This window comes from Monodon monoceros, unplaced genomic scaffold (assembly GCF_005190385.1).
Source record: "Monodon monoceros isolate NGI ecotype Baffin Bay Population unplaced genomic scaffold, NGI_Narwhal_1 Super_Scaffold_11, whole genome shotgun sequence".
Classification (NCBI taxonomy): domain Eukaryota; kingdom Metazoa; phylum Chordata; class Mammalia; order Artiodactyla; family Monodontidae; genus Monodon; species Monodon monoceros.
The window spans coordinates 66,786,067-66,801,742 of NW_021703767.1; the positions used below are offsets into that span (position 1 = coordinate 66,786,067).

General features: G+C 35.1%; 1 protein-coding gene across 2 annotated transcripts in view; it reads left to right on the forward strand.

Moving 5' to 3' along the window:
• STXBP5L (syntaxin binding protein 5 like) overlaps window positions 1-15,676 on the forward strand; it is a 383,427-nt gene that overhangs the window by 155,083 nt on the left and 212,668 nt on the right. For both annotated transcript variants that reach the window (XM_029214585.1, XM_029214586.1), the window contains exon 8: window positions 5,091-5,214. In XM_029214585.1, coding sequence (XP_029070418.1) covers window positions 5,091-5,214 — 124 coding nt within the window. The remainder of the gene's footprint in view (window positions 1-5,090; window positions 5,215-15,676) is intronic.

The following is a 15,676-nucleotide window of genomic DNA, read 5'->3' on the forward strand; positions in this document are numbered from 1 at the left end:
ACGAGTTCCACCTCTGGGTTGTTCTCCTGCGTGGAAATTTTGCCTTGACGGATTATTTTTAAGCCTTTTTTGGGCATTTACGTATGTTGGTGTCTATTACCTATCTTTTTCTTTCCTTTAGGCTCTATGTTTATTTTTTTATTTTTTTGCGGTACGCGGTCCTCTCACTGTTGTGGCCTCTCCCGTTGCGGAGCACAGGCTCCAGACGCGCAGGCTTAGCGGCCATGGCTCACGGGCCCAGCCGCTCCGTGGCATGTGGGATCCTCCTGGACCGGGGCACGAACCTGTGTCCCCTGCATCGGCAGGCGGACTCTCAACCACTGCGCCACCAGGGAAGCCCTATGCTTATTTCTTAACCTTTTTGTCCTTAAGGTCTCTAAAGGTACTATTCACATCTTTAGAAAATTGTTTTTCTGTGGCAGAAAGTTTAAGTAGTCAGTTTGAAAGGCCTTATCTTCTAATACTTGCCTTCTTACCGTAAAGAGAGATTTTTAAAATAGTAATACTTAATAATAAAAGTCAGATCTTGAAGTACATTTTATTGTACAGAATTGAGATTTTAGGTTTTCATGTAGAGAAAACAATGAACTCTTATCAAGGAATAGTCTGTTAATTGATACTTCGGTTGTTCGAAGATTGATTCTAGGCTATTATTTCCTTCTTAAGAAGAAGCTAATGTGAAAAGAGTGAGGCTAGGGGCAAAAGGTGAGAAAGGGAAATTATATCTTGTAGCTGTGGAAATAAAGGTGATCATCTAGGCTCTCAATTAAATTAAAAATTGTTACAGTGATGAGAGATAGGAAAATACAGGTCAAAAATCACTGTTTAGAATTACCCAGGCTTAAATGGGAAGAGTGCCAAAGAATTTAAGACAACACTAAGATAAATAGAGAAATAAATTTGAGAGGAAAACACATTTTTTTAGAACAGTTTCTTTTTATGCCCTCTTCCATCCCCTTATAAAAGTAAAATTTAAATTTTGGTGCTTAAAGGTACAAGCCTTCAGCTATCCCATAACCCCCACCCCCCATTCATTTCTTAGTGGTTCTGGAAAACTAAGATTTTATGATATATACAAGATTATTGTCATGGTGACAAAGAATTCAGAAGTAAATGATATAACAGCTGGGTAATTTGGTCACGATTAGTGAACAATACTCTGGCAAGCAATGTCATACAATTATGCTCTTTATGATCAACTTACGAGGCACCTTGAATCATAAGGCAAGAAGGTCCTAGAGAGCTAAGCTAGGGTTTTCCTTTTGTTAAATACATAAAATACAAAGATGAATATGAAGATCACTTCCTCTCTTAAGACTAGCAGTTAGGGCTTCCTAACCAGATGCCCGGGTCCGGGAAGATCCCACATGCTGCAGGGTGGCTAGGCCCGTGAGCCATGGCCACTGAGCTTGCGTGTCCGGAGCCTGTGCTCTACAACGGGAGAGGCCACAACAGTGAGAGGCCTGCGTACCGCAAAAAAAAAAAAAAAAAGACTAGCAGTTAGATAAGATTCCAAATACCATCTGTGTATTTAGTCAGTTGGAACTAGAGTGGAGCAGCTGAAATGGAAATCCAGATGAGAATGCTCAATCAGCTAGTTTTCCTGTGGCCTTAAAAAGTGTGGAAGGAAGATTTCTAACTTTAAACGTAAGTGAAAGTAATTTTGCAATGAAATGTTTAAATAAAGATTGACAATGTTTAAGTCAGTAGAATACTACACTTTAGACTTAGAATTATATGAATATATATAAAATTGATTTACTTTAATGCATAATTATATGTCCTATCATTTTAATAAAGGTAGTTGTATACTTCATGTTACTACCAAACTTTTCAAACTTTCCTCATCACTTTATGTCTCATATTTTGAAATCACCTGTCCTGAAATGGCTTCTCATAAGTCACCAATGACCAGTGACCCCTTCCTTAGTCTTTTAAGTTCCTCACTAAACCTGTGACTTTACATCAGTCCTTCCTTTTTAAAATGGTTTCTTCCCTTGTTTGTGTTTTTCCACCTCATTTTTCACCACTCCTTTCTCCATCACTGGTTCTTTCCTTAACTCTCCTTTACATGATAGATACTCTTCAGGATTCTAGGTCTTCACCCTCTCTTCATTTCTCCTTCAGTTTACATTTATGTTCATATCCCCTCCCACCATTTCAAATATTACCTATATTATGCTGATAAATTAAAAATTCATATATCTTTAACTCTTACCTCTCTCCTGACATCTAGATCCAAATATCTAATAATCTATAAGTCCAGATGAATATTCCATTGGCACTGAATTTATATTTAAAGGTCTGAACCTCTTTTTCAGTTTTTCAATTTTGATTTAGTTATTTTAATTTATAACCCTCAGAGTCATATTTGACCCTTTTTTCTTCTTCATATATCATATGCAATCACTTTTGTAGTCTTCTTGATCCAATTTTTATATTGTCTCTCATTTATTTCTTCTCCTTTTTCATTTCTACATTCAGCATCCTAGTTGAGGATGTTATCTTTTGCCTGGAAGACTTACAATAGCCTTTTAACTAATCATGTTTCCTCGGATATCTTACCTTTTCAATATATCTTTCACTAACAAGATTATCATTTTAAGACATAGCAGATCAGGTAATTCTCTACCTCAAAACCTTTGAATGGCTCCCAGTTGTCAACAGTACAAAGTCTTATTCCTTGACAGGAGGTTAAAGCCCTGGTGCTTTTTCCCTTGAATTTAATTTACTGCATCCTTCTACACACTTCTACACTTCAGACATGTTACTCACTGTCTCCTAAACATACCATTTACTTCCTACCTCCAGGCCTTTGCTTCTGCTAATACCTTATCGTGAACTCCCTTCTTTCCTCTTATGCATATCAAAATTCTATTAATTATTTAGCTACTGTAAAGCTATTTGGACTATCTAACTAGCCACTTGATAAATAACCACTGGTGAATTCAGAGTTTTGTTTTGGAAATCCAAGATCATTTTCAGAAATAACCATATGAATTTTACTTCCACATTAGCTGTGAAATTTTTGTTTCATTACATCAATATTTCTTAAATAATCTCTCACAGAGAAATCTCTCAGAGTCTGACATGAGGATAACTTTTTAATTCCTTACTAACTGCTGTTTTTCCTTTTTTCAGATTGTTACCTAGCTTTTTGGGTTTCCTTTGTCTTTTTCGTTTACAAGAAATTCAGTCACAGCCACTGAGTTTATTTTCCATATTGTTCTTCATTAAAAATTTTTTTCTTTAATTAGTTGTATTATATTTGGTTTTTCAGCAAATGCTTAAGGTCCTTTTTAAAGAAAAGAGTGGGGTATAATCAAATAAATAGAAATTGAATTTTTACCCATTAAGTCAGTTCAAATTCCAGTTGTTCAATCTCTTCAATGATGGGCTATTTGACATCCTATTCTTTAATAACAAGTTGGTTTTACATGCCTACTCTTCTGTACAATAAATGTACTTTTATAGTACTTATCTTGGTTTTATGTTATATATATCATTTTTATATCTGTCTTCTCCAGTAGACAGAAATGCAGTGGGATAGAAAGAAAGGTTAGGGCTGGGGCTCTGCGCCTACCATTTATAGCAAAGTAGTCTGAGAGAACTTTAAATTGACTGAGGTTCATCCAGGTTAACATGTAGAGGAGGCAAGAAGTGACATTTCCCTTTAGTCACATAAAAAATGAGAAGAAATACGCAGAGGAGAAGACAAAGAAGAGCGTTTTTTCCCTCTCACTGCCTCTACTGAACCCTGGCAATAAAGAAGTCTTCTCTGCCCAGTAATAAAGACCAGGGTGAGAGAAAACATAAGTCCAGTGTGTCATGGTATCTTTTGCAATTAACCACATCTTATCTTGAGGTCCACTCATATACTATTTCATTTCTGATATGTCTAATGACTGCTCTAGTCATCATTTATTTATAACTCTAACAATACTTATTGTTTGGAAATATGTGTGTGTGTGCATATATGTATAAGTTTGGTATAAAATAAATATATACATAACTTAGTTTTATAAATATAGATTAAAAAACTAAATGTTAAAAGTTCCAAACGATAAGTAGTATTAACATTGGTATAAATGTTTCCTACCTCGCAGTTGTTTAAGTTCTTTTAAGGAAAGGATCATGCTGTATATACATCTGTTCAACTTTTATGCCTACTAGAGTTTCTTTCATTCTGCTTATTAGCACATTACCCAAGTTCCATATATACTTTATTAATTTTGAAAGAATACCAAGAGTGTGGAAATATTTGATAACATTAATTACTTATTCATGTAACGGATTTTTTGAGTACCTACTTTATGCAAGACACTGTGCAACCATTGGGAATAAAACAAATTAGGAAAATGTAATGATTACATTTTAATTTTATTTAATTCACATCTACAGAATGAATCTGTAAATACAAAAATTTTAAACTCTTCTTGCTTTAAGTCAAATTAAATAGTATATGTTAGAGTTAATATAGTCCAGTGATTCCAAATATGGGTTTTGTAGTCAGACGCTGGCTTTGAGTGGTGTAACCTGAGCAAGTAACTCAATCTTTCTAGGCCTATTTCACCACGTGTAATTTGGAAAAACATAATATCTGTTTTGTAGGATTAAATGAGATAATGTACATAAACTGCTTACCCTGGGGTCTGGCATGTAGTAAGCCCTCAAATTGCAACTCTTATGTAAACTACCTTTTAAGTTGGCTATTTTAAGTGGAACTAGGCTTCTACCTCACCAGAGATTATTTTCTGATAACCTTGCTTTTACTTCTGTGTAATAATTTTCAAAGAAGCATTAAAGGGTACGGGGAGGACCTAGGATTTACAACAAAAAGTTCTGGGATCTAACGATACTATGAAATTTACTTAACTTTTCTTTATCTTAGGAGGTGAGTTTTTGTAGCCTTTTATAAGCCTATAGAAGGTTGAAACCAAAGGTAGTATGACCTAGGTCAGAAAAATTACATATGTTTCTTAAGTGTTATTGCTATAATAATTCTGTGTTAAAATATTTTTCCTTTGGAATATAGAATGATATATCAACTTTTCCCCTCCTCTACTTGTTTTTAATTGTTATTTCATTAGGCTATTCATTCAATTGATTGGCATCATGAGGGCAAACAATTCATGTGCAGCCATTCAGATGGTAGCTTGACTTTATGGAACCTGAAAAGCCCAAGTCGTCCTTTCCAGACCACAATTCCACATGGTAAGATGTATGCTTTCAAAAGAAATCAACTCTGGAGATTCAGTGCCGTTACTTGAAGTAGGAAAGTTGGTATCATTATCACTAGAAAGAGGTAATAGGACATAGCTTCTGATTCTAAATACCCCTTTATACCTCCTTCAGATCGCTACATTATGACCCAAAGTTTCTATACTTCCCTTCCTCCTATCTATCAACTTTCCTACCTTGTAAGTGATACCTATTCAATTTTGATACCAAAAATTGAATAACTGATGGTTGATGTACCTGAAGCAGAGGAGATAATATAGTATATTTGACGAATTTTAAGGGGTAAGGAGGTAGTGAGAGAATGGCACTTTATAGATCTGACTCTTGGACCTAATTTCTATACTGCTTTAGAGTCTGTTGTTTTCTAAATTCTCCCATTTATTTCCATTTCTGCCATTTGATTCCACTAAATTATGACTACATGGTTTTTATCGTAGGTTGTATTTATCTTATATTCCTCATTGAAAGGAGATATTTAGGATTTATGTTGGATCTGTCTAGGCAGAATAAAAATTTCAAATGTATGAATATCTTTTATTCAGAGGCCATATTATTTTCCATAATATTGGTGATGATCTGAGTTTCGTGTTTATCTCATACCATTGGTTGGTTGTAAGAATAAAGAGGTCAAAACCTAGAGGTTAATGAAATACATTCTATTTCATAGTTTCTGAGTGTTTATTATAGTTTCACATTGAGAAAATAGTGGTATGTTTTTATAGTGGGTGAAATCAAAAGATGGAACTATTCCAGCTTGGGTTGGTTTGCCATTTTTTGTACCACAGTTGCATGTTCCACCACAAAAGATTAAATTATTGCAACATTTACCTTAGCAGTTTACTTAGCGATTACCTTACATTTAAAAACTTACTTAGAGATGCTTTATTTATTTATTTATTTAAATAGAAGTACAGTTGATATATTATTTATATCAGTTTCAGGTGTACAACATAGTTTTTCAATATTTTTATAGATTACACTCCAGTTAAAGTTTTTACAAAATAATGGCTATAATTCCCTGTGCTGTACAATATTCCTTATTGCTTATTTATTTTATACATATAAATAAATGTATATGTATCTCTTAATCTCATACCCCTAATTTGCCCCTCCCCCCTTCCGTCTCTACTCTGGTAACCACTAGTTTGTTCTCTATATCTGTGAGTCTGTTTCTGCTTTGTTTTTGTTTTATTTTTTGGTTCCACGTATAAGTGATAACATAGAGTATTTGTCTTTCTTTAAATTATTTAACTTAGCATAGTACTCTATGCTATTCTGCCATCCCTGTTGTTGCAAATGGCAGAATTTCATTCTTTTACATGGCTGAGTAATATCCATTATATAGATGTGAGATACACACACACACACACACACACACACATATATGATCTGAGTCAAATTTGAAATTCTCATTTTTACTTTGTACTGTTTAAATCTTCACTGTTTTTTATTATTGGTTGATTTTTCAATTCTTAGAGAAGTAAGTTAAAATATGTGTTATGAATATTTTCCTTGTACTTCTATTTATTTTTGTTTTTATACTCTAAAAATCAAATAGCTAAATGTGGCTGATATCGTTTATTAGATATTCTGTGATTTAACTGGTGTTTGACTAGGAATCAATTTCTGAGAAAGCGGTATTAAAATTTAATGATTATAGAATTGTCTACTTTTCACTTTAATTCTGTACTTTTTTGTTTCATGTATTTTAAGGTTTTATTGTTAGGTATCTATCATGTCTCCTGTAGAGAACATATAGTTGGGTCTTGCTTTTTTATTCAGTCTTACATAATTTAGTTGGAGTGTTTAGTCCGTTAATATTAAATATAATTACTGATGGGATGGTATTTAGGTATTACCAGTTTATTTTTTGTTGTTGTTGGTCCTATCATTTTTTGTTCCTTTTATCTCCCCTTTTTGCCTTCTTTTGGATTATTTGAAAGTTTTTATTATGATTCCATTTGAATTTACATATAGGCAATTTATCTTCACATATTCTTTTTAATCTGTTGCTCTAGGGATTACAATATATTGTACTTCCTTAACTTTCCATATTCTATTAGGGTTAATTGTAACACTTTACATAAAATGTAGAAATTTCACTACCACATATATTTATTTATCTTCACCCATTGTCCTTCAGCAACAGTTATCATATGTATTACATCTAAATACAATGTTACAATTTTTGCTTTCAATACTCTTTAAGTATTTTTTTATTGATGTATAGTTAACTTACAGTGTTTTGTTAGTTTCAGGTGTACAGTGTAGTGATTCAGTTATTTTTATTTTCATATTATATTCCAGTATAGGTTATTACAAGATAGTGAATATAATTCACTGTTTGATACAGTAAATCCTTGTTGCTTATCTATTTTATGTATAATAGTTTATATCTGTTAATCCAATACATGTAATTTGTCCCTCCCCACCTCCCTCCCCTTTGGTAACCATAAATTTGTTTTTTATATTTATAAGTCTGTTTCTGTTTTGTATATAGATTAATTTTTAGATTCCACATATAAGTGATATCATATAGTATTTGTCTTTCTCTGTCTGACTTACTTCACTAAGTATAATATTCTCTAGGTCCATCCATGTTGCTTCAAATGACAATATTTCATTCTTTTTTATGGATGAGTAATATTCCATTGTATTTATATACCACATCTTCTTTATCGATTCATCTGTTGGTGGACATTTAGGTTGTTTCCATGTCTTGGCTATTGTAAATAGTGCTGCTATGAACATTGCGGCGCATGTATCTTTTCAAATTAGAGTTTTCATTTTTTTCTGGATATATACCCAGGAGTGGGATTGTTGGATCATATGGGTAGCTCTATTTTTAGTTTTTTGAAGAACCTCCATACTATTTTCCATAATGGCTGCACCAATTTACATTCCTTCCAACAACATACAAGGATTCCCTTTCCTCCACATCCTCTCCAGCATATATTATTTGTAGACATTTTGATGATAACCATTCTAACCAGTGTGAGGTGATAACTCATTGTGGTTTTGACTTGCATTTCTCTAATAATTAGCAATGTTGAGCATCTTTTCATGTGCCTGTTAGCTATCTGTATGTCTTCCTTGGAAAAATGTCTATTTAGGTTTTTGCCCATGTTTTGATTGGGTTTTTTTTTTGATATTGAGTTATATGAGCTGCTTGTATATATTGGATATTAACCCCTTGTCAGTTGCATCATTTACAAACATTTTCTCCCATTTTGTAGGTTGTCTTTTTATTTTGTTGATGGTTTCCTTTACTCTGTAAAAGCTTTTAAGTTTGATTAAGTGCCATTTGTTTATTTTTGCTTGGATTTCTTTTGCCTTGGGAGACTGATCTAAGATAATATTGCTACGATTTATATCAGAGAATATTTTGCCTATGTTCTGTTCTGGGAGTTTTATGGTGTCAAGTCTTGTATTTAAGTCTTTAAACCATTTTGAGTTTATATTTGTATCTGGTGTGAGGAAGTGTTCAAAGTTCATTGATTTATATGTAGCTGTCCAGCTTTCCAAGCACCCCTTGCTGAAGAGACTATTTTTTCTCCATTGTATATTCTTGCCTCCTTTCTCGTAGATTAATTGACCATAAGTTGTGGGTTTATTTCTGGGCTCTCTGTCCTGTTCCATTGATCTATGTGCCTTTTTTAGTGTGTGCAAGTACCACACTGTTTTGATGACTGTAGCTTTTTCTGAAGTCTGTAAGGGTTATACCTCCAGCTTTGTACTTTTTCCTCAGAATTGCTTTGAAAATTCTAGGCCTTTTGTGGTTCCATATAAATTTTAGGATTGATCTAGTTCTGTGAAAAATGTCATGGATATTTTGATAAAGATTGCACTAAATCTGTAGTTTGCTTTGGATAGTATGGCCATTTTTAACAATATTAACTCTGACAATCCAAGAGCATGGAATATATATTTTTTTAAATCACTTTTAGTTTCATTTATCAAAGTTTTATAGTTTTCAGTGTAAGGTCTTTCACCTCCTTGGTTAAGTTTATCCCTAGGTATTTTACATTTTTGATGCAATTTTAAACAGGATTTTTCTTTTATTTTCTCTTCCTGACATTTCATTGCTAATATAAAGAAATACAACAGATTTATGTATATTAATCTTGTATTCTGCTACCTTGCTGACTTCTTTTATTAGTTCTGATAGTTTCTGTGTGGAAACTTTAGGGTTCTCTACATAGAGTACCATGTCATCTGCATAGAGTGACAGTTTTACCACTTCCTTTCCAGTTTCTTATTGCTGTGGTTAGGTTAGGACTTCCAATACTATGTTAAATAGAAGTGGTGAGAGTGAACATCCTTGTCTTGCTCCTGAGTTTAGCAGGAAGTCTGTCAGCTTTTCACTGTTGAGTATTATATTGGCTCTGTGTTTGGTGTAAATGGCCTTTATTATGTTGAGATATGTTCCTTATACCCACTTTGATGAGAGTTTTTATTATGAATGGATGTTGAATTTTGCCAAATGCTTTTTCTGTGTCTATTGAGATTATGATGTGATTTTTGTTTTTTCTTTTGTTAATGTGGTATATCACATTGATTGGTTTGTGAATATTGAACAATCCTCATGACCCTGGAATAAAACAAACTTGATCATGGTGTATGATCCTTTTTATGTATTGTTGGATTTGATTTGCTAATATTTTGGTGGGGATTTTTGCGTCTATATTCATCAGAGATATTGGCCTGTAATTTTCTTTTCTTTCTTTCTTTTTTTTTTAGTGTATTTGTTTGGTTTTGGTATCAGGGTGATGGTGGCCTTATAGAATGAATTAGAGAGTGTTCTATTCTCTTCAATTTTTTGGAATAGTTTGAAAAGGATAGGAATAAGTTATTCTTTGTATGTTTGGTAGATTTCCCCAGTGAATCTGTCCAGTACTGGACTTCTATTTGCAGGGAATTTTTTTTTTTTAAGATTTATTCATTATTTATTTATTTATTTTTGGTTGCATTGGGTCTTAGTTGCAGCACTCGGGACCTTCACTGAGGCATGTGGGCTCTTCATCATGGTGCATGGGCCTGTCTCTTGTTGCTGCATGTGGGTTTCTCTCTAGTTGTGGAGTGTAGGTTTTCTCTCTCTAGTTGTGGTGCGCAGGCTCCAGGGCGAGTGGGCTCTGTAGTTTGCAGCACGTGGGCTCTCTCATTGAAGTACATGAGCTCAGTAGTTGTGACACGCAGGCTTAGTTGCCCCATGGCATGTGGGATCTTAGTTCCTTGACCAGGGTTCAAACCCCTGTCCCCTGCATTGTAAGGTGGATTCTTTGCCACTGGACCACCAGGGAAGTCCCTAATTTTTTTTTTTTTAATTACAGATTCTATTTTACTTCTAGTGATTGGTCTGTCCACATTATCTGTTTCTTCTTGACTCAGTTTTGGCAGGCTGTATGTTTCTAGAAGCTTGTCCATTTTTTCCAAGTTGTCTAGTTTTTGGCATATAATAGTTGTTCATAGTATTTTATTATGATGTTTTGTATTTCTGTGCTATCAGTTATTATTTCTCCTCTTTCATTTCTTATTTTGTTTATTTGGGTCCTCTTTTCTTTTTTGTGACCTTGGCTAGTGAATTGTCGATTTTGTTTATCTTTCAAAAAAACGGCTCTTGGTTTCATTGCTCTTTTCTGTTATTTTTTAAATCTTTATTTCTTCTATGATCTTTATTATTTCTTTCTTTCTGATAACTTTAGGCTTTTTTGTTCTTTTTTTCTAATTCTTTTAGGTGGTCACTTAGGGTGTTTGTCTTGAGGTATTTTCTGATTTCTTCTTTGATTTCATTTTTTTAGTAGCATGTTGTTTCGTCTCCATATGTTTCTTATTTTTCCATTTTTCTTTGTATTGTTTATTTCTAGTTTCATACTGTTGTGGTCAGAAAAGATGCTTGAAATAATTTCTGTCCTCTTAAATTTGTTGAGACTTTGTTTTGTGAGCTAATATGTGCTCTATCCTACAGAGTGTTCCATAAATACTTGAAAATAATGTGTATTCTATTTTTTTTTGGATGTAGTGTCCTGTAGATATAAACTAAGTCCACCTGGTCTCTTGTGTCATTTAGGACCTGTATTGCTTTATTGATTTTCTCTGTGCATGATCTGTCCACTGATGTCAGTGGGGTGTTAACTTCTCCTATTATTATTGTATTCCTGTAAATTTCTCCCTTTATGTCTCTTAGTATTTGTTTTATATATTTAGGTGTGCCTGTATTGTATGCTTATATGTTGATGTGTGTAATATCCTCTTCTTATGTTGATTCTGTTATCATTATATAATTCCCTTCTTTGTCTTTGTTATAGACTTTGTTTTAAAGTCTATTTTGCCTGGTATGAGTATTGCTACCATCTCTTTCTTCTCATTTCCATTGGCATGAAATATCATTTTCCATCCCCTCACTTTCAGTCTCTGTCTTTAGCCCTGAAGTGAATCTCTAGTAGGCAGCATATGGTAGGCTCTTGTGTTATTTATTTTTTATCAACTCTGCCACTCCATGTGTTTTGATCAGAGCATTTATTCCATGTATTGATAGGTATGTATTTATTGTCATTTTATTCCTTGTTTTCAAGTTGATTTTGTAATTTTTCTTTGTTTATTCTTTTTGTTTTTCCTTTTATGGTTTGATGATTTTTCTTTGTAATATACTGGCATTTCTTTCTTTTTGGTTTCTGTGAATCTCTTGTATATTTTTGATTTGTGGTTACTGTGGAGTTCAAGTATGTTGACCCATAACTATATCTACTTGCTTTAAACTGATAGTCATTCATGTTCAAACATGTTGTAAAAGATCTACATTTTTTCCCCTTCCCCACATTTTTGGATTTTGATGTCATATTTTACATCTTCATGCTTATCCTTTTATTATGTGTTGTAATTATAATTGTTTTTACAATTTTTTTGGATTGTTTTTTAATCTGTGTACTGGCTTATTTAAGTGATCTTCAAACCTTACTATATATTTGCCTTTCTTGTTGGGATTTTCCTTTTCCTATAGATTCTTGCTTCTTTTCCATTTAGAGAAGACCATTCAATATTTCTTTTAGGGTAGCTTTAGTACTGCTGTATTCTTTTAGTTTTTGCTTGTCTGAGAAATTCTTTATCTCTCCTTCTATTGTAAATAATAATTTTGCTGGGTAGAGTATCCTAGGTTGCAGGGTTTTCCCTTTCAGGACTTTGAATCTATCATGCCACTCCCTTCTGGCCTGCAAAGTTTCTCAGAGAAATCAGCTGATATTCTTATGGGGGTTCCCTTGTAACTGACTATTTGTTTTTCTCTTGCTACCTTTAGAATCCTCTCTTTAACTTTAGCCATGTTAATTGTGATATGTCTTGGTGTGGATCTGTTTGGGTCATCTTGTTCAGGACCCTTTGTGCTTCCTGTACCCGATATCTGTTTCCTTCTTTAGGTTTGGGAAATTTTCAGCCATACTTTTTTCAAATACATTTTTGATCCCCTTCTCTCTCTCTTCTCTTTCTGGAACCCCTATTATGGTTGGCATGTTTTATATTATCCCATAGATCTTACATGTTGCTTTTTTTAAAATTTGTCTTTCTGCATGGTAGCGTGATTTCCATTATTCTATCTTCCATATCACTTACTTGTTCTTCTGTGTCATTTAGTCAGCTATTCATTGCTTTTAGATTGCTTTTAATCTCAGCAATAGAATTGTCTGTTTTTGATTGGTTCATCTTTATAGCTTCTAGTTCCTTGTTACAGTGATCTGCATTTCTATCAATAATCTTTCTCACTCAGCATTTTTATTGCCACCTTTTTGAGCTCAGGGTCTAGTAGACTGGTGAGATCTGTTTCATTATTTGTTTTTTCAGGGGATTTTTCTTGTTTTAATTGGGAGTAGTTTTCTGCCTTTTCATTTTACTTAACTTTCTCTGTCTCTATGAATTTAGGGGAAACATATTTCTACTGTGGTCTTGAAGGGGTGTTTTTATGTGGGATTGTTGCTTTGGAGACTGTGTGTGTTCAGTGTTTTTGGTGTGAGAGCTGGTTTCAGTATGGCCACCAGCCCTATCTTTCCTCAGGGTGTGCTGGTCGTTATCCTTTTGATAGAGGGTGTGGTTGGTGTTATAGTATCTAGAGCCTGTGGAGGATGTGAGGTAGGGCTTCCTCTCTCCTCTGTGCCTGTGGCTGCCCCACAAGTGGCAGAGTTTGCTTCCCAGTAGTTGGAGTAGAAGCCCTAAGGTTTGGGTTCTGTCAGGCTCTGTTGCCCTTGAGTATTTGCCCTGCCCCAAAGAGGTGATCACTGAAAGCAAATGAGGCCCATACAGTCACAGAGACCTATGTGCTGCCTGTGTAGACATCTGCCCAGAAGCAGCACAAGGTTGCTTCCTTTTCTCTGTTGTGTACATCCCAGATCTAGTGCTAGGCTGTCAGTTAGAGTAGGCTGAGTCTCAGGGTTGGTGCATTGTGGTGACAGGAATTGAGGTGGCTCATGTGCCACCTGGGATCTGGGCTGCTACTGTGGCAGTCTTCTCCCAGAACTAGCGCTAAGTTGTGGTATGGAGTGGGTGGAGCTGGGGTGCTCTCACTGGGAGAGGAACCACTGCATACTCCTGAGCCTGCTGACAATGGCTCTCTCCACCCAACTCACACCCAAGGCCATCAGGGCTGTCTCTTAATTTCTGGATGAGTCCTCTCCCAGGGCCTATCTACCCAAGATTCAGTGCTTAGCTGCAGGGCACTCCTGTGGTACTGCTCCATGCCTGCAATTACAGTGGCCTCCATGGCTCCACCCCAGATATCACCCGGGCCTTCTGGGCTGTTTCTGCATACGTAGGCTGAGTCTTTGCCCAGATCTTGTGCCAGGCTGTGTTGTGGAGTGAGTGGGGCTGGGGTGTTTGCCCCTTTGGATTGGGAAATGCAGCAAGGTGGCAGCCACCAATGCAAGGCTGTCTCTGCACTAATTGTTAGAAAGCCATCATCAGAGTCTAGACTTCTCTAGCCCTTCTGTTTGCCTCAGCAGGCAAGAGGGTTTTCTACTCCATGTGGACCCCAGGGCTGGGATGCTCAGATTGTGGCTCCACTTTCTAGCTCCCTAGGGTAAGGGTCTGCCCATGCAGACATTCTCTTCCTTACAGATTCCTCCCAAGGATGGAGGTCCTGACCCAAAGTCTTTTTTCCCCCAACCTACCTGATAATGCAGAGATTTGTAAATAATAATTTTGCTGGGTAGAGTATCCTAGGTTGCAGGGTTTTCCCTTTCAGGACTTTGAATCTATCATGCCACTCCCTTCTGGCCTGCAAAGTTTCTTCAGAGAAATCAGCTGATATTCTTATGGGGGTTCCCTTGTAACTGACTAGACAACTGACAAAGTTGTCTTGCAACTTTGGTTGTAAAGGAGTTCTTCTGCCAGCTTCCAGTTATCTTTGCATGAGTACTGTTCCATTTATAGATATATTTTGATGTGTTTGTTGTGGGAGGTGAGCTCCATGTCTTCCTACTCTACCTTCTTGATTCCCCCAGCTATTTTTTTAGTTTACTTTATTAAAAAAATTTTTTTAATGTTATATAATTTTTAAAGGTTATTTTTCATTTACAATTATTTAAAAATACTGACTGTATTACTTGTGTTGTACAATATATCCTTGAGCTATCTTATAGCCAATAGTTTGTACCTCCCACTCCCCTATCCCTATATTGCCCCTCACCCTCTTCTACCCGCTGGAAACCACTTGTTTGTTCTCTATATCTGTGAGAGTGCTTCTTTTTTGTTATAGTCACTAGTTTATTGCATTGTTTAGATTTCACATGTAAGTGATATCATACAATATTTGTCTTTCTCTGTCTGACTTATTTCACTTAGCACAGTGCCTTCCAAGTCCATCCATGTTGCTGCAAATAGCAAAATTTAATTCTTTTTTTTATAGCTGAGTAGTATTCCATTGTGTGTGTGTGTGTGTACCACATCTTCTTTATCGATTCATCTGTTGATGGACACGTAGTTCACTTCCATATTTTGGCTATTGTGAATTATGCGGCTATGAACGTTGGAGTGCATGTACTTTTTCAAATTAGTGCTTTTGTTTTTTTCAGATAAATACCCAGGAGTGGAATTGCTGGGTCATATGGTAGTTCTGTTTTTAGTTTTTTAAGAAAACTCCATACTGTTCTTCACAGTGACTACACCAATTTATATTCCCTCCAAGAGTATACAAGGGTTCCCTTTTTCCACATCCTCATCAACATTTGTTATTTGTGTTCTTTTTGATGATAGCCACTCTGACAGGTGTGAGATGATAATTCATTGTGGTTTTGATTTGCATTTCCCTGATGATTAGTGATGTTGAACTTTTCATGTGCCTGTTGGCCATCTGTATGTCTTCTTTGGATAAATGTCTATTCAGTTCTGCCCAATTTTTAATCAGGTTGTTTGTTTTTACAGTGTTGAGTTGTATGAACTATTTATACATGTTGGC